Source organism: Thermobia domestica, chromosome 10 (assembly GCF_964235325.1).
Source record: "Thermobia domestica chromosome 10, izTheDome1.hap1.1, whole genome shotgun sequence".
NCBI lineage: Eukaryota > Metazoa > Arthropoda > Insecta > Zygentoma > Lepismatidae > Thermobia > Thermobia domestica.
The window spans coordinates 208,521,782-208,542,155 of NC_137463.1; the positions used below are offsets into that span (position 1 = coordinate 208,521,782).

Consider the following 20,374-nt stretch of genomic DNA (forward strand, 5'->3'; position numbering starts at 1 on the left):
TAACTATCAAAGTTGAATATAATGTTAAATACCGCATGTGAATAAAACAAGTAGCGGGTCGTAAGATAAATAAGAATAACCCTAATCCTTACCCAAATTTACTTTGCGAGTGAAATTAGCAACCTACGAAACAGTGCGCCCCTCCAACGACTTTTTCCATCAGTAAAACATGGAACAAATCCTTCCCCTACGATCGGACACCAAACTATTCAGTATCTAGAATTTTTGACTACAAGATCTATACTAGGGAAAAATTTAGTGATCTTAAATTCAACGAACTAAAATCTGTTTAATAAGTTAATGCGAATACCGGAATATGGAAATATGTTCCCAATATCTGTGACTGGATTTGATAAGTTTTCCTTAATATTGACAAACTTTGAAATTTTAGATAAAGTGCGTCGAGTGACGAAATGAGAAATATAGATATACATATATGTGATATGAAGCAATTAGTTGTCTACAGTTAAGACAAAAACAATTGAATACTCTCACGGACACAAACCACAGTGCATAAAGAGAGTTGAAAAGAAAAAAAAAAAGGAGCTATTATCGATGTGAGAACAAAGACTCATAAAATCGTCGAAAAGTCTCCTATTGAGACAAAGACTCAATAAAATATTACTAAAGTTTTTTTTTTAATGATTAACCAATTATTTTTTTTCTTTTTCTGCAATGATATGTATTCATTGCACTGAGTTTTAAATATATATTGACCCTTGAATTTTTTTTCTTGTCTCGTCTTTGGTTTAATTCTTTTTCATGTAATCCAACTTTTAAAATATATATATAAAGAGAAATGTGTTATTTGATCTTGTTGAAAGTAGCGAATTTCTGTGCATGTTTATGAAACATTCTTTTCATGTATTAAATATTTTTTTCCTCTGTTATGTCAAACTACATCTCCTTCTATTGAAATGTAATAAATGTCTATAGCATTGTAGTTAGGTTAGTTTAATTCAACCAAATACAACCCGAAGTATACATTGTCCTGTATGAATGTGTGTGTGAGTGAAATGTAGGTTTAGTATTAAGTGTACCAATTATCTTGTCATACATATGTGACTTATTATAATTATTGGTAGTTATCAATTGAACTCATTGAATGTTAATACTAACTTAAGTTGGCTCTATGAAGGAGGTAAAAAGGACTGAAGTAGCCTGAACGAATGATCATCATGAGAGAACTGTGAGAGTCAAAATCTTCTACGAATATGTAATACTCTGACTTTTTTTTTTTTTTCTTTGTGGTCGATTCTAACATGCCATCAACTTCGTCGTTTATTTTTCAAATATTGGATATTAGTGGAAATATTGAATAAACTGTAGAATTAAACTTTCTCATCTATCTCAGATCTAGATCGGGATAATTTGGTAGTTAGGGTTAAATGGATCTAGATCGGGGATGTATGGGTTAACATGTGTCTACCGTTGATCACGTTAATACCAGATATTCAATTAATAGCTATTGGAAATGATCACAATTAGATAATTATTCACTTTCCTTTACCATATTCCTTAAAATATCTAGTAACAGCTTCCCCTTTATCACCTTCTTACCTTACCGCTTTCCTCTTCTATCTTCTTTTTCTTTTCTTCATCTTCTTCTTCTATTTTTAATAAAACTGGAAGGGGGGTCGTGACTGGGAATTCTATATGTAATAAACACGGTCATGTATTTATTTATTTTACTTTATTTTCTTTAGAAGTCCGAAAAAAAGTTTTCTCGTTTCGATCGAACCTAGTATGTTCGAAATTAAGAAATGGAAATTATATTCCAATGTAATTAGGCATAAGCTGATAGCTTCATGAACATCCCCACCAGGGGTGAAGGGTTCCCACTCACGACTTATTTCTGTGCATCACCTTTGTTGCAGATTTTTTTTTTCTCAATCAGTTGTAGATTGACGCGCAGCGACAGGATTCGTTGTTATGGCAACAGTGGTTGCTGTGGCAACGGCCCCATAAGCCAGTTTTAGAATGGCGACACGTGACAAGACTGTTGCCATGGTAACGCATGTTTACTGTGGTAACGGATCTGAAAATGCTTATTGAATAATACCAGTTATCATGCCAATCAGTTTGAATTGGTGAACCGCGACAAGAATGGTTGTCATGGCAACGCTTGTTCCCATGGCAACGGATCTCCGTTTAAATGGCGACCGATAGATTTGAAATTTTTTTAAGAATGTTAAAGAGTGAGGTTGAAGGCATGTTGAATTGATTACAACATTGAAATTAATACGAGAAATTTTATAGTGAAACAAGTAGAGTCGTTGGCTACTTTGTCATTTTTGTTTCCTTTTCTAAGGGGGAAAAAGAGAAGGAGTGTCAAAATTTTTCTAAAATAGAACTAAACGCTAGAAGGGTGTCAAGGAAGGAAAGAGAATGGGAGTCCTTTAATTTATGGATAATACTTGTCTGGATAGCGAATAAGTATTTTATAGTATATGTGTATTTCTGATATATATATCTTGTCTTTTGTAAAGTGTAAAGTGTCTCAAAACTATGGCAACAAAAAAGGTTGTTGTGTCACAGGACGAGTGTGATGTCACGTGCACTCAATGCATATTAAACGAAAAAGAGAAAAGATCTCGCGCCCCGCGGAGACTTATAAGATGTACCGGTTGTGGACTAAAATGGATCCACTTTGCTTGTTCCAATTTGGACGATACTGCTGAAAATGCAGAAAAAGTTCAAACCGGCGAAATAGAAAAATATTGTGAGGACTGTGAAAAGGACCGAGGCCAAATATCTCCAGCGGAGATATCTGACCTCGACGATGAGGAAAAGAGTGGAAATCAAAGTGATTCTCGGGATCAGACGGCAAACCCGAAGGAAGGAATGTCATCTGGAGGGTCTGACACGTCTGCATTAATTCGCCAGATGATGGAAATGATGCATGAAAAATTTTCTAATATGAACGAAAGATTCACTAACATGGAACAAAATAATACAGAAATGAGACGTGAAATAAATGAGAAGTTTGATACCTCGAAACGAGAGACCGACGCTCGATTCGAGGTATTAAACAATAAAATTGACCAGATCTGTTTGGACTTTGCTTCTTCGATGAGCAAACTGAAAGAGCAAACATCTACTGAACTGGAGCAGGTTAGATACCGGGCCCAACAGTCCACCGAGCAGCTCAGAGACGAAACAAATGAGAAATTCAACGAAATAGATATAAGGTTTGAGAGTACAAACAAAAGATTTGGTGACATCGAACAAAAAGTTGAACAGCAGCAGGCTGAAATAAGTAGATTGAATGTTGTAGTATCCGACCTATCAATAGAATCTAAACTAGAGTCGGTTGACCAAAGAATTAGTCGAATTCAAACCGAAGTAGACAGTATTAAGGGGAATATTACTAAATTGCAAATCGCCAAGTCTGATATCTCCTATCCTTTTCCTGATGGCGATTCTCCAGGGAAAATTTTCCCAGAAACAAGTAACGTCCTCCCGGGTAAGAGTCAAGTGTTGCCTGATGCACGGGACACAGCAATGTATTGCCCCCCGCATCAGCCAACCTCGAAATCATGGTTGAGTAATTTTGATGTACCGATGCAGTCGAGTGTTGTGACTACAACAGTCACTAGCGTAAATGCTCACTCTACCTTTGGAATGGTACAATCGTACAGCGTGCTGCCAGGAGGGGAAAGGAGATGTGCCGGACCGTCGGTTACTACCGTGGTGGGTCCTAAGTTTGAACCTTACATGGTCAACACAAATTACAAAACCTCTCTTGGTCATATGGGAGCGTTCAGTTCAGTGACCACTCCGTCGGTGGCAAATCCGGTGACAACCCCAACTGCTCAGGATAACGCGTTGATTCCGCTGGATTATTTTCCTGCCCCGTATAGTATGAGCTCTAAAGTTTCCCTCCGGGATATTGAACGTTTTCCCACTTTCGATGGGAACATTACTAACGGGTTACCTCGAGTTTTCCTGCGGAGACTGCAGCAATATTTAGACATGTATAAACTTACTGATGGGGAACGCCTGCAGATAGTTGAAAAATGTTTGATCGCCGCTTCGGGCGCATGGTTTGCTTCGGTTAAATACCAAATCCGAACGTTTAGTGATTTTTTGATTCTTTTTAAAGAAGAATATTGTAATGAGCACATCGAACGACTCCAAAAAAGAAACTTACAATCACTCCGGTATGATCGCTCCAAGTATGGATCCCTCTTGGACTATGCTTGGAAAATTATCGAACTATATTATCAGATAGCTGAACATCCCTCTCAGGCCGAACTGGTAGATATTATAGTTAACGCTCTTCCACCTGATGAGTCCCGGGCCATAGCGTCCCACTTGTGCCAAACGGTGCGAGAAGTCACCTCACGTTTAGCTGCCTTGTGCGGCAAGGAAGTTGGTGGTCCACCAAAACGATACTTCGCCCGACAGGCAAAAATTCTAAAACCGATGAAGACGAAGGTAACGGCAAGTTGCCAGACAGATTTCCTGAGTTATACCCAAGCTGGATCTCGTTATCCTAGTGGGTATGGCTCAGAAAACAACAATAATGGCCGGCGACTATTTAGGAATCGGCCCATGTTCAACAATCGCCGGAGTTATCGTCCCTATGACCGTACCAACATGGAATCGAACCCGGGTAGGGGCGATAACACCAGGAGGAATTTTAACAGGGCGTACGGAAGAAGGGAGAACGGTAATAGTCAGAATAATAGTAACAATAATGTAAATCGACCCCAGAATTCAGTCCCTTCGCAAGTGCGTGGTAACGGTGAGCCTAGAACAATACTAAATAAAAGTGATAGTCGAGAAACTAGATCCTAATGTCATCTGATATACTAGTCGACGGGTGAAGCCTTACGAATTGTCTCTGTTGATGTCACAGTTAGGACTTCTATCCGTTCTATTGCTATATGAACACTACTGAAAAAAAAAAAAAGTATCGGAACTCACAATTTTCGAAATTTAAAGATTTTCAATTGTACAGAAGATAAACGTAGTGAATTAATTGCGCAATACCCCAAGTAGATATAATATACTGTCCTAGAGTGACTGGTAACGTTTGAATGAGATGAATGAGTGTGTTAATTTAACAAGCATCCGTAGTTAGTATTCCCAATTAGCAAAATTTTGTTATTCTAACAAAATTTTGTTAATGGGCCGGGGAAAACTGTAATATACCATTACAGTTGAAAGTAATGGCAATTTTTTTTTTACGCACCCTGTACCTAGCAATTTTTTTTTTAATTCAATTTCGGTTTAGTTACACAATTTACTTACTCTCTTTACTTCGAATTAAATATAATAAACCCAAAGGTTTTATTAGTAACCATATTCCCACTGTATAATATATTTATTTATATTTTGATTGAGTGTAAATCCCATTTACGGATATATAACTTGAATAGTTACAAGGTTTACCATTCTGACGTCATACCGGAACATAGTTCCGTTATTGGATATAAATTTCCTTAATTTCAGACCAATGTAGATTTTGGCCAGGTACCTAATCTTTCCCTCACCCCCTCTCACTAGTCCATAGTCACTTTCAGATCCGGTTATATCTGGATTTGCCAAATTTCCATTCGCTTTGTAATTTCCGCGGCTAAAGTTTTCTTTCTGATTGGAGGAATTCTCTTACCTCTGGCTTTTTCGGCGCAATGTTATCAGAACAATCGACGACACCCTACAAGGAGCAGCTTGTGAATTTTGTGCTACATATTTTTCGGGAAGAATTCCAATTTACAAGGACAACTAAGGTAACATATAATGTAATCCAATAGTTAAAGATTTACAACAGAATAGGAGCCCGAAAAATCCGCAAATTTTGGTAAAGAAGCTGCAATTCAGTGAAATAACAAATTCCAGTTCTGTTTACTAGGAAGCCATGTTTGCTGCCTATCGAGAATAGACAACAGTGAAAGAGTGACTTTACTTTTTTTTTATTTCAAACTCAAGTAGGGATTAGGGAAATTACGACCTGTTTGGTGCATGTTGTTCGTGTATTAAGTAAATGTGACTTTCTATTATTTATTCAGTAATCGCATGTACGTAGGTTTGATGGTTGTAAAGTGAATAATAATAATGGCAGCTTAAGTTAGCTTAAAAGGGCTCCTATCCCCTTTTCCAAATTGAACCAGTTTCTAGCGGGGGAATGGGTTAGTTATTGTTCGTTTTAGGGCCTTTTCCCCTTTCAGGGGAAGGGTCCCTCCATAAACCTCGTTAAGGTGCCCCCCGGGCATCAATTTTTGGCAATCATTATGTAAACAATTGGTCAGGTCAATTAGACCTAGTGTTACCTTTCTCATTTTTGACCCCCTTTAAATTAAATAGAGCCGACTGTATATATATCGACGAGGGAGTAATGTATTTTAAATCTAATGTGTTAGGTTATTTTCGTCAACGTGCATGTAACTAAATGGTGCATGTTTAGTTTAGTTAGTTGTCTTTATGTATAATACTAACAGTGGTGTATGTAGTTAGTAGGTTTGTGTGAGTGTGTGAATTTTCGATTTGGACAGTGTATAAATATGCTTTAATTTAGTACCATTTTTCTAACATAAATAAACCAGAGTAAATATTAAATTTCCGATTAATGAGTACAAGTATATATTTCAGTACACGGTAAATTATGCCTCCACTACAGCGCCATAGCGTCAGTTTTCGGTAGTCAATTGTTTGTTGACATTACGACATCGCATAACTTAGTGATCTAGATTGTTTGATTTTGGCCATTTATTCTCAAATTACTTCCCGTGGACATGGTTTTCGGTTCGGATGAGTATACCTTCCTATAAGATAGCATGAGATCTTACTGTACTGAAAATTTCAGTTTGCTAGGTCCAATAGTAAATGAATAATCCGCTGAAATAAAGAACACCTATTTTCTTAATAGAAGTAAAACCCATATGCTGTTACTGTTTGTTTAAAAATGTAGTATTAAATTCTTTTTCTCTCCCGTGGCTGTAGAAAATTCCATTGTTGCTTCAGTTTTATCAACAAATCAGAAATAGATTAATCGTTGACAATTTAACTTTCCGTAAATACATGTATGATTTTTTTTTAAACCTGCAAAGTAAATACAATTTGGGTGCTTCGAAATAAAGAGTACGTGGTTCGATGAATGTGATCGTGTGGTGGTTTGAGCGTGATAGATTGTGATAGTTATATATATATATATATTTATTACTGCGTAATGTAAATATGTGTATGGCCTGCGTGTAAAATGTACGAAATAGGGTGTTTATAAAATATTACTTCGTGCGGAAATTAGTAGATAACGAATGAATGTAATGAAATGTTAATAATATGATATATAATATGAATAAGATGATGACCCCTATAGTTAAATGGATAGGCCTAGTGAATTTTATATAGTGAAAATATGAATATGTTTACGAAAAAAAAAAAAAAATCTCTCGCGTTTTGACTTCCACACCAGTGCATTCATCCAACCGAGTTTGCTACTTGAATGTAAATTATAGTTGGGAATTGTGTGTTACTTTGCATTTATGTACCTCATAATAACAGCCCCAGATCTTAAGCCTTTCAATAGATAGAGTAGTATCATGTGGGAATTACTTCTAAAGGATGACAGAAATGATAATTAAGAAAACCAACTGCTATATCCTGTGATCATCGAAAAGTACAGGTTTCGGTCAGTTGTACCTTTAACATTCATAGCCTCTCCGAGATTTTTTTTTTTTTTTGTTGCTTACCTTATTTATTTATGGTGCAGTGTTCATATAACTCAGTTCGGACTATCCGATTAAATTAACTGCTACTAAATTTAGCGTACCCGGACGTCGACCCCTAGTCCCCTTAAGTATTTTCATGTCTTTTCTTAGTTTAATTAGATGAGGGAAATTAACGACGTCCCAGACGGTGGCATGTCTGCGCTGGGTAGCCATCGGTGATGTTTCGGTAATAGAAGTCACCGATCCAAAATTCAGTTTATTTATTTAATTTTTTTTTAATTTTGGCGAATTACTAATTAGGGATACCTTAGCTATTACTCTAATTTCATCCCTATTCTGGAATCTTCTAGTTTCCAAGAGGTCGGATGATTTTTTTTTCTTTTCTTGAAATTCTAAATTAGCGCCTTCTCTAACCTTCCGGACGATTTCCGGGAACCTGCTGGTTTGGGCCGGATACGGGGATCGGATTTCAATCTTACAACCAAACTCTTGTGGGATTGGGATCTGATGGACACAGAACTTGCATCCTTGGCAGCAGGGCGTTCCTTGAGTCTACGTATTTGAGTAGACCACCCTTTTGGCATGTTAAGAATATTTTGGCTATGGATTTGTTGAGATAGAAATTCGACTTTTGTCTTTGTAGCGTTAGTTATTTCTCACTTAAGTCTTTGGCGCCACTATTCTTAGTCTTTCTTTTCTATCTCTCTCTCTGTCTTCATTACTTCGAGATTTTTTTTTTTAATTTTTCAACCTTGCCCCCCCCCCCCGATTTCTGAAACTCATGAAAATGTACAATATTCATATAACTTATTTCGATCGTATGTACTAACTGAGACATCGAGGGATACAATTCGTGGAGGTATTGAGCACAACTCAGGACCATTTCCGCGATATTCAATCCACCACTGGAGAAATTGACGGGAAGGTACACTATGCTTTTAGATTCCTAGAGACCTTTGTTATTCATTGATCATACAACTTATATCAAATGGATTACTGATTTCTGGTTTTTATTTCTATTGATTGGTCATATAGTGTGTATGTATTAATAGTTTGGGCCCACTAGTTTCGAATAACATTGATTTTTTTTTGTTGTATATACATCTATATATATGTACTTACATAGTTTTAAAAGTTACGTGCCTGCTCTATTTGTTGCATTTTCCACTTCTTATGTCAACTTATTAAATAACACCAACTATTTTTTATATATATATATATGCGGATCTTTAGTAAATTGAAAATGATTATTGATTATCGGGTTTATACATATAAAATATAATGTTGCAACCTTATGAAGGAAAAAGGTGAATTTTGATAGTCAGGGTTTTGTTTTGTCTTTGAGCCAAATAAATATAAATATTTATAAAATATGAATACTTGTCGAATATGAACGGTTATGTAGAAGTTAAACGTCGACGAAATATTAAGATAGATATTAAAGTGAAATTTATTGTATTAATTAATATGAATACATATATATATATATATGCGAGTATGTATGTAATGGGCTCGGTATTTACCCTGGTTTTGTTTAGGTTGCCATAGGTTTTTGACACCCGACCTTTACCAACTATTTGTGACATATAGTGTTACCGCGTATATTGTAATAAATTACATTTTGTTGAGTGGTTACTGATGTCTGTAACTATCAAAGTTGAATATAATGTTAAATACCGCATGTGAATAAAACAAGTAGCGGGTCGTAAGATAAATAAGAATAACCCTAATCCTTACCCAAATTTACTTTGCGAGTGAAATTAGCAACCTACGAAACAGTGCGCCCCTCCAACGACTTTTTCCATCAGTAAAACATGGAACAAATCCTTCCCCTACGATCGGACACCAAACTATTCAGTATCTAGAATTTTTGACTACAAGATCTATACTAGGGAAAAATTTAGTGATCTTAAATTCAACGAACTAAAATCTGTTTAATAAGTTAATGCGAATACCGGAATATGGAAATATGTTCCCAATATCTGTGACTGGATTTGATAAGTTTTCCTTAATATTGACAAACTTTGAAATTTTAGATAAAGTGCGTCGAGTGACGAAATGAGAAATATAGATATACATATATGTGATATGAAGCAATTAGTTGTCTACAGTTAAGACAAAAACAATTGAATACTCTCACGGACACAAACCACAGTGCATAAAGAGAGTTGAAAAGAAAAAAAAAAAAAAGGAGCTATTATCGATGTGAGAACAAAGACTCATAAAATCGTCGAAAAGTCTCCTATTGAGACAAAGACTCAATAAAATATTACTAAAGTTTTTTTTTAATGATTAACCAATTATTTTTTTTCTTTTCCTGCAATGATATGTATTCATTGCACTGAGTTTTAAATATATATTGACCCTTGAATTTTTTTTCTTGTCTCGTCTTTGGTTTAATTCTTTTTCATGTAATCCAACTTTTAAAATATATATATAAAGAGAAATGTGTTATTTGATCTTGTTGAAAGTAGCGAATTTCTGTGCATGTTTATGAAACATTCTTTTCATGTATTAAATATTTTTTTCCTCTGTTATGTCAAACTACATCTCCTTCTATTGAAATGTAATAAATGTCTATAGCATTGTAGTTAGGTTAGTTTAATTCAACCAAATACAACCCGAAGTATACATTGTCCTGTATGAATGTGTGTGTGAGTGAAATGTAGGTTTAGTATTAAGTGTACCAATTATCTTGTCATACATATGTGACTTATTATAATTATTGGTAGTTATCAATTGAACTCATTGAATGTTAATACTAACTTAAGTTGGCTCTATGAAGGAGGTAAAAAGGACTGAAGTAGCCTGAACGAATGATCATCATGAGAGAACTGTGAGAGTCAAAATCTTCTACGAATATGTAATACTCTGACTTTTTTTTTTTTTTTCTTTGTGGTCGATTCTAACATGCCATCAACTTCGTCGTTTATTTTTCAAATATTGGATATTAGTGGAAATATTGAATAAACTGTAGAATTAAACTTTCTCATCTATCTCAGATCTAGATCGGGATAATTTGGTAGTTAGGGTTAAATGGATCTAGATCGGGGATGTATGGGTTAACATGTGTCTACCGTTGATCACGTTAATACCAGATATTCAATTAATAGCTATTGGAAATGATCACAATTAGATAATTATTCACTTTCCTTTACCATATTCCTTAAAATATCTAGTAACAGCTTCCCCTTTATCACCTTCTTACCTTACCGCTTTCCTCTTCTATCTTCTTTTTCTTTTCTTCATCTTCTTCTTCTATTTTTAATAAAACTGGAAGGGGGGTCGTGACTGGGAATTCTATATGTAATAAACACGGTCATGTATTTATTTATTTTACTTTATTTTCTTTAGAAGTCCGAAAAAAAGTTTTCTCGTTTCGATCGAACCTAGTATGTTCGAAATTAAGAAATGGAAATTATATTCCAATGTAATTAGGCATAAGCTGATAGCTTCATGAACATCCCCACCAGGGGTGAAGGGTTCCCACTCACGACTTATTTCTGTGCATCACCTTTGTTGCAGATTTTTTTTTTCTCAATCAGTTGTAGATTGACGCGCAGCGACAGGATTCGTTGTTATGGCAACAGTGGTTGCTGTGGCAACGGCCCCATAAGCCAGTTTTAAATTCGAACCAAAATAAATAAAATATGATCTCTTTAAGTCACTAATATGTTCAAAAGGCCTATTGATGGTCTTCTATAATGTAGAATGTATTCAAAAATCTTCCCTTAACAGCAGTAGATCGTCGACAACGCTGTGTAACAAACCAAAAACATATGGTACGGTTTCTATCGGAATGGATTCATATGAAGTTTCAATCGCCTCTCTTAGGGCATCCCGTGTACGTAGTTTTCTGGTGTAGACATTGTTCTTTAGAGTTCGCCATAGAAAGAAGTCTCACAGCGTTAGATCGGGAGATCTGAGTGAGTACTCGACAATTCCTCGTCTGCCCATCCACCTTTCAATAAATGTTTCATCTAGGAATTGCCACATGTCTCGATGGTAATTTGTCGGTGCGCCGTCTTGTTGGAAATAAAATCTTCATCTGGGTACAGTGATGAACTGCTGCCACAATATTTTTTCTGCAATATGTTAAGGTACTCTACACCAGTCACACATCTTTTAAAAAAGAATGGCCCCACAAGTCCTCTGAGAGACATTCTTCCATAACATGGTGATTATCACTTGCCTAGTACACACACTTGTGGTGATTGCATTTGCCTCACCAGCTCAAGCAATGAAATCAGTCAACTTTTCATTATCGCAATTTTTTCAATAAATTGGAGGCGCCTATCCACATCGTCCTCATTGATTGCGTGAAGCAACCTGAGAATATAGAGTTGCCATTTTGCTTTCTTTAAAATGCGGTGAACACTTGACTTGCTTACACACGATTCATGCAAAGCTTGCCATGTGGACTTTTGAGGGGATCTTGAAGAAGTTTATAGCACTGCTTCCACCCTTCTTTCGTTTACTAGTGTTTTATTTCTGCCACATAGTCCCTTCTTCAGATCACACACTGTTCCTTTTCTCTCATACTTGTATAATTTCGTAGTTGTTACACGTGACTGTGGCACAGTGTCAAACTCTGCTCGTCATCGTCTCTGCACTTGTTTGATGTTTTCGAATTTCAAGGGACACTTTAAAATCAATTTCTTTGCTTAAAGAAATTTTTTGTCAATTGCATGTAGCTACTAGCAACTGAACTGAAGATAACAGAAAACCAAACAAATGAGTGGGAAAGAAAATTAAACCAAATTAGCAGCTACACACGCTAGTCATGAGAGTGCCAAATAATGACAATTTGACCCAGTTATCTTTAATATCTTCACTGTTATCAACATTCAAATAGTTTAAACGCCTTTCTGAACCCTTTGTGGGACACTGTATATTGTTTTTTTTTTTTTTTTTATTTATATAATGTATTGAAAAGCGTGAAATGGTTTATTTCATTGACAAAGAATTCTAAATGCAATGATGGAACTGCAAAAACTGAGGAAGTGGTATGTTTCAGTACAATTCAGAGTTAGCATATCCCCTTGTTATTACGGGATGCGTAAAAGCAATCAGGAATATAGGTATAACTAGAGGACGAAAGTTCATAACTTAAAAAAATATAAATATTCGACCTATAAAATGCCCTTAAAACATGAAAAAAATAACCTAATAATTGTGAAAAATTGTGAAAATTATCATTAAATTTGTAACTGTAATTACAACATACCAAATTATGGGCATCGTGTCAGAAAAAAATAAGATAGCTTATTCAGTTGAAATATGTAAGTTTCATTGTAAATGAAAATAACCAAATAAAATATATATTTTTTTTAAAAAAATAATGATTAGGACACAACAAATTATTCAGCGTAAAATGCACTTGTTTCCTACACCTCGACCAACTGTGTAGCATAGTGTTTCCATGTCCTGCGAATTACCACAAACAAAGAAATAATGTCTCCGAGTAAATTGTGTAATTATTCGTTAGAATAAACAAATTTTACATAAAAAATCGGAAAGTGAAAATCAGGGCCACATTTGGGAGGTGGGAACTTCCTATGTACGCTGCTTCTTTCCGCCAAAATACAGATCATCAAAAATGTAACAAATTTAAACCTTAGAAATGATTTTTAAAATATTACGCATACAAATTAATTTCGGAAATATTTAATGAAAATGAAAACTGCAACTTTTCCCACTTAACTTACATATGGTTGCAGTTCATCAGTTGTCTTCACAACATAGAAATAAAGACTAATTCAGTTCAGTCTGTAATTCAGATCCTTTTTCGTTTTGTTTGTAAATTGTTATTTTACGAGAAAATGTGTTTTCCTCGGTGCAAAATCTCAAGCATATTGGCAAAATTAAAAGACTGACAAAAAATAATGAAAAATTACCAAAATTTAGGAAAAAATGACAAGAAGAATGATCCAAAAGCTGGAAATTTCTAAAACATGCACTTTAAAATTACCATTTTTTGTTTTGTTTTAAACCGAAGTAAAATATGTGTATTTGATGGACATTGTGTTCGCGATACCAGAAAAAAGATGGCATTTCATAAACTTCCGACCCTAGGTATGATATATGCTGCTACCCATAACACTTCGAGGACTTCCTAAGCGTTGCTTTAAAGAAGAATCAGGAGGAAGAATCTAAAGAAAGTCCGCTCAAAAGGAAATATTCTTAAATTCGAAGCTCCCGTTGAGAATCACTTGATGAATCTCCGTTTACCAGAAATAGTGCGTTGGAGGAACCAACAAACACTTTGATATTGATGATTCGGTGCCCGCGGTCCTGTATTCATATCTGGTAAGATCAAACGCATTTTGATGATTCAGACTCCACGTTTACCTTATACTGTAGTTTATATCTCATATAGTTTAGGTATTGAAAGGGCACGCTATACTTCAACAAACAATAGTATGGACTCTTATATAGATAAATATTACATAATTAAGGCCAGATATATAGTATACATTAACACATTCAGTCAGTTTTGTTGTGCTGTTACTACAAGGATAACCGGTACAGTTTAGATTATTTTGCTACTTTATTTTACGTTATTTTTCTTTCTCTTTTATTGGCTGATCAGAATGGTGAAAGAACCTGGTAAGAAAGTTATTAATACAGTGAGGAGATAACTCTAACAATGATTTAGGTCCAAGTAATGAACTTTTTTTGAGGAGGGGGAGGGGATGAAAACATCAATTATATTTCAATCAAGAATTTTTTGTACGCCTTATATCTGGAGAACTGCGTACAGCGTAGGCAAACCCAAACTAGAAATACGAAAACTCGATATAGGGGCCGTCAAAACATTTTGTGGCCCCTGACCCTAATTATTGGCCACGATTGCAATCTTTTGATGCATTTTTCCGGGTCATTCCTAAAATTCTTGTTTATTTATTGCTCGGAAGTAGAATTCTATGATTCAAGAGTGAAATAATGAAATATCGTACGTTTCGCTTTTCAATTCTTTTGAAAATGTTTTTGTTTGGATAAAATTACCTCTCAAGTTCCTCTAGAATTATTTGTGAGAAGACATTTTTCAGGAAAATGTCAATACACGTCAAACTCTGGTAATAAAGAAACAGATGAAATTATTTGTGAGAATGTGGAAAATAATTTAAAAGGTGATGCTTTTCCAGGGCCGTAATTTATGGGGGGCAGGGGACAACTGCCACTCCAGGGAAGTTCCTCTCCGTTCGAGTGGGGCCCATTTTAAGAGAAAATGTTCTTACTCCACATACGATACGAACAGGAAATTATAAATGAAGCATCAAACAGGTTCACTATATTACATAAACAAAACAGCACACAAAAGGTAAATAAAACAAAGATGAGTCCTGGGCCCATTTCAGTATAAAAAAAGAAAAAAAGAAAAAAGAAAAGAAAGTATACTATTAGGGTCCCTAGAAATAATATTTATTAATATAACTAATTAGTATGGCTTTAAAATTTGTCAATATTGTCCCCTTAATTAATTTGTTATGTATGGAAGGGGCCCAGGGGCGTAATTAACGGCCCGCAGACCTTGCCGTGCGGGAGGGCCCACAGGCTTCGGGGGCACTATAAAGAGTAAGGGAAAGATGGAAAGAGGGGGCCCAAGAATTAGAAAAATAACTTTTTCTAAGGGGCCAAATACGCGTATTAATGCAGCCCCTCCCAGAAAAGAATCTAAGTTACGGTACTGTGCTTTTCATTATTGTTTAGCACCTTTTTATAGATGCAATATTTCGTAAAATGCTTCAGCAAAACACAAAAAATGTGAATTGTAACTAGACATCGAAAACGTGGAATTAGATACTTAACTTTGTCTTTCCTTTTTTTTCTTTCTTGCTTTCTTTCTTTCTATCTATCTAGCTAGCTAGCTAGCTAGCTTTCTTTCTTTCTTTCTTAGGTTAGTTATGTAAAGTTCAAAATATGTTGCTGAACATCATTTACAACTTCTTTAAAAGGCACTACATTTCGTAAAATGCTTTTGTGATGAAATTATAACGATTAATACTATTTCAGCATTTTACCAAATATGGCATCTTCAAAAATAGATCTACATAACGTTAGTTAGGATTTTGTCGTTTGTAATCAGTTTTCCGTTTATGTTTTGAATTCACGTATGCTCAATAATTTGACTTCTCCATTTTCTGCTAGGGGGTTTTATATATTTTGTGCGAGATTTTTTTCTAAATACAGCGTTTTCCAAAATTGGCCCTAAATGATCATATAAAAAAAGTTTTTCCCCCTTACAAATGAAAACAAAAAAATATAGTATATCATTATTTAACCTTTTGTATTCATCTCTCGAACGAAAACGCCACCTGCATCTCATGCCTATAGAAAACTATGTTGTTACTTTCCGCTCTAATAAGGTGTTAAAACTGCCTACAAATAATTGATAACTAATCTTTCAAATTGGTAACAACTATGATCAACATTTGTAATAAATAATTTCTGCTAACATGCTGCATTTGTTAAGCAAACATGTATAAAATAACATAACTCATCCGCTGAAAAAAGTGATGAACGAGTTTCTTTCAAAATATTTGTTTGCACAGTAGATGTCATAGCTATTTATTTTCCGTTTGCAAGATACACGTAAGTAAGGTATACGAGATATACATATTGTTAATTTCTACAATTCTTCTGTAGAAATGTTCCTAAATATTTGTTATATGCTCTTTATTGTAAATTTATTATATTCTTTGGAACATTAAATGATATGTTTCTTGACACAGAAAGCGGAAGATTAACACATCCTCTCAGCTAGCATCATGTGACCTTATGTGTTATGTGAACCGCACTTCATTGCTACCATCACCTCATATCTCATCACATTGTTACGTACTAATGACAATAAATCAATTAAGAACAAAAAGATCCTGATATGCACTTCTAATACTTTTTTTCCACACTTAAATTGATATCCCAGGCCCAGGAGAAGGAGTTACCTTCTGTATCTTGCCCATCTATTGATGAGAATGAAATAGCATTAAAATAATAAAAAAATAAAATAAAAGAAATACCCGAATAATAAAGTGCAAACTTCTCAACCTGATAATCCTAATAATAAAGAGTAACGCTAATAGATGTCTCTACCTGCGGTTACTTCTACCTGTCTGATGTCAATAGATGTTCCAAATTGGACAATAGCTTACCAGTAAGACAAAAATCCTTGAATATGGTGTTGAATATGGTATTGAATATTGTATGGTGTGGTGTGGTATGGTGTTGAATATGGTATGGTGTTGAATATTGTTAAATATGGTGTTGAATTTGGAATGATTGTCACGCAAACTAAAAAGCAAAACTTTAAATGTATACAATTACAGCTTTCAATTAAGCGTTATATTAACCTGTAGTACACAGCAGGACGAACGACAAGCCGAAACAACCAGTATTACTTGAGTCGTCCAGTCCTAAAACGGCTCTAGTCCATTTACAGCAAATCCCAGGAAACTTAGAAAAAATGTAGAATCTGCATGTTTTATAGAACTGGGAATACTTCAGTGTGTTCATGTGAAAAACTTGAACATCCTCAAATATTTCTAATTCTCCAAAACGCATCGATCGTACAGTTTTTCTCGGTTTTCTGGAACTTGATATAAATGAACAAAAGCCGTTTTGAAACTAGACGACTCACTTAAAAATTTAACATTTGTTGCATCGTTGCAGCAAAACTTCACAGAATTCACATCACTAACTCTAAGCTTTTCGGTTAGTTGTAACTTACCTTAAAGAATAAAATAAAATTTTAACTCTTCTCTAAAGAGTGGCCATCTCAGACTCCAAGAATCCAGCTTTGTAGAGTGAAAATGGAATTAAATGAAATATTTCAGTTTCAAGTCCCACAAATATGCCCTTTAGGTGAAAGGAAACGATAATTGAAGCTAATAAGTGATAATGGAAGAATTGATGGAATGACAATGTGGGAGGAAACAGCAGTACACCGACAAAACCCACGGACACGATTTCTCCACCACAAGCTTACTTGGCCGGGGAATGAACCTCACGTACTAGAGGTAAGCGCTCTACCACTGAGTCATTGTGCCCTCCACGTAGTAAAATAAACAACTTAATTCTTATAAATAAACATTTTTAGGAATGCGCACGAGACGAGTCGAGACAGGATTTTCCTGACAAAATTCGAGTCGAGACACGGCTCTTCCAATAGAAAAATATATACATTTTTCGAGTCGAGACCACTTTTACAGCACATTTTCGAGACGAGACAGCCACAAATCTTGTCTCGTGCGCATCCCTACTTATTTTATACAAGCCCAATGCAATGAGGTTAATTATAGTCTCTCTCCTTAAAATATACATACCTAGATTATTTTTGTGTCTTCATGTTGCCCTACCTAACTGTAGCTCCTTATATCATTCCATCTCCATGTGAGCAACATGCTTATGGAACCTAATAATCGTTTCAATTTGTCAGTTCACAGTCAGGTAGAGAACGAAGTAAAAGGATCCTTAAATGTTTCATGTACAGAATTTGCACGTGAAACAAAAGCATGTGAGGAATAATAATAATAATAATAATAATAATAATAATAATAATAATAATAATAATAATAATAATAATAATAATAATAATAATAATAATAATCTTTAGTAGGATGCCCTAATTCAGTTTTCCTTGGTGGTACACATAAGTCGAATCCTACAACAAACTCTACATTTCTTAAAACTTCGGCACTGAAATGCTTAATAATAACGTAGCACTTCAAGTTATGAAATATTTGAAACAGTATGTGTGAGAATGGTTCATTTCACAGTTCATATATCCTATCTATGATTAAATATTATGATAATGAGCGCTTAATACTCACTGCAGTTTGCCTGCAAATGCTGAGGTTGCAAAACTGTATCGTGTGCAGCGTTGATATTCAAAGCAATGTTATCTATCGAGTGATTTGTTGCAATCATTGCGTCACTCGCATTGCCTTGTTTTCGCACACTTGACTGAGTTGTGGGACCAACATGGAATTGTACATCCTCCGCTTCCGAACCCTCTTCTTCCTCTTCTTCTTCATAATCATACTCTTCGTCATAATCACTTTCATGTGATTCCTCGTCATTGTCCTCATCTGCTTCATCACCCTGATTCTCTCCAGTTTCTTCTCCATACGTATAATATGTATCACTACTTTGATCTTCCGACGATGACTCACTCTTGTGATTATGGCAGCTGCCAAGATGAAGCTCAATCAGAACAAAACTAAGCCACAACAACTTAAACACCATCATATTTCTTAATGTGATATCGCTTATATTTTGTTTTACAAATATGTTTATTTTCTACTTGCATTCTAGAAGAGATACACAAACTTAGAGGTTAAAATAACGGCGAAACACTGTAAAAGAACCATTTTTCTTCCTCCTCTCAAGCTTTCTTTCGCTCACTCATATTGTTTCTAGATTATCAAAATAAAATATTTACACTTGGTTTATTTTTACGCATATGTTTCTTCTTAAGATTTAATGAGGTGTCTGAAATGTTGCAGAACAGTTGTAGCAAATACGAGTCAATTCTCTGGAGGTATTCTGAGGTAATTTTAGAGCAAGCATGGATTGATAAAATAGTATAAATTATTTTTTTCATTTCTTTGTTCTGTTACTTAATGGAGAAAATATTTATAGCCCTTGATGTTTTTAATTTAATCGTACGAAATGACTTGAAAACAATGTTCGTTTCCATATACTGAGTCCGGTTGATTGAGCCGACTTTATTGACTATTTATTTTATTTTATTTAATTTTATGTTTCTGTAAAAGACAATGTGAAAATGTTAAGAACAGTAACTGATAATAAAAGTACCCCCTTTTCTGAGGTACTTTGGAATCGATTTGAATGTTGTTTTGAAATAAGTTGTGAGTTATATTCGCTTACTAGTGCTACACAAGTTATTAAAGAGACGTTTCAACACAGAAAAGTGAAAACAAAAACAAAAAAGTGCTTCCTAGCTGAAAGTGGAATAGTTTAATGTTGAAAAAGCTGCAATATCAGGAATTAATTATATATATCGGAACAGCTCTAAACAGTACATAAAGCGCGAAAAAAGCAAATCAATTTAAAAAGATATTGCGGTTTCTTGTTTCATTCTGGATACAGTCACAGGTTATCAGACGATAACCTAAATGTTTCTTTTATAAGTTTTGGATGCATTGAATGAAATATTTACTGTGTCTAAAACGTATGGTATGAAGTGAGAGTGCTCATAAAGCAAAAATTGTACAGCAACAGCTACACACACACACACACACACACACACGAAATGAAAATTCTGTGCATCACACATCAGGGTATGGATTTAATGTATTTTGTTACACAGATTCCAAATTTCGAAACCCTAGGACGATCAATGGTGTCATTTTTTTCTATAGGCGAAAAACTAGCGATTTTAGGTAGGGAGGATAAACAAACGTAACACACCCATATAAGAAAATAAAACTTCTGTTCAGCGTACCGTATATGTTCTCTTATGTACAGTCCGCAGCAAAAACCTGCAACATGAGCATGTAAGTTTATTGTGAAACGACTAAGTCTTTTGCTTTAAAATAAGCGTAATAACAAGGGAGGACGCCGATGTTTCTTCTTGCGTGATTCGTGCCACTTAGACGTTATGTTGATTTCCTGCTCTGTTAGGCGTAGTTTCACAATAAACTTACATGCTCGTGTTACAGGTTTTTCGCTGC

At 34.9% G+C, this 20,374-nt stretch overlaps 1 protein-coding gene across 1 annotated transcript in view; it reads right to left on the reverse strand.

Annotated features, from left to right (window-relative positions):
* LOC145662158 (trypsin-1-like) overlaps positions 1 to 19,014 on the reverse strand; it is a 131,278-nt gene extending 112,264 nt beyond the window's left edge. The window contains exon 1 of the mRNA XM_081727492.1: positions 18,509 to 19,014. Within this exon, the coding sequence (XP_081583618.1) occupies positions 18,509 to 18,926 (418 nt within the window). The 5' untranslated portion in view covers positions 18,927 to 19,014. The remainder of the gene's footprint in view (positions 1 to 18,508) is intronic.
* Positions 19,015 to 20,374: the final 1,360 nt, after the last annotated feature.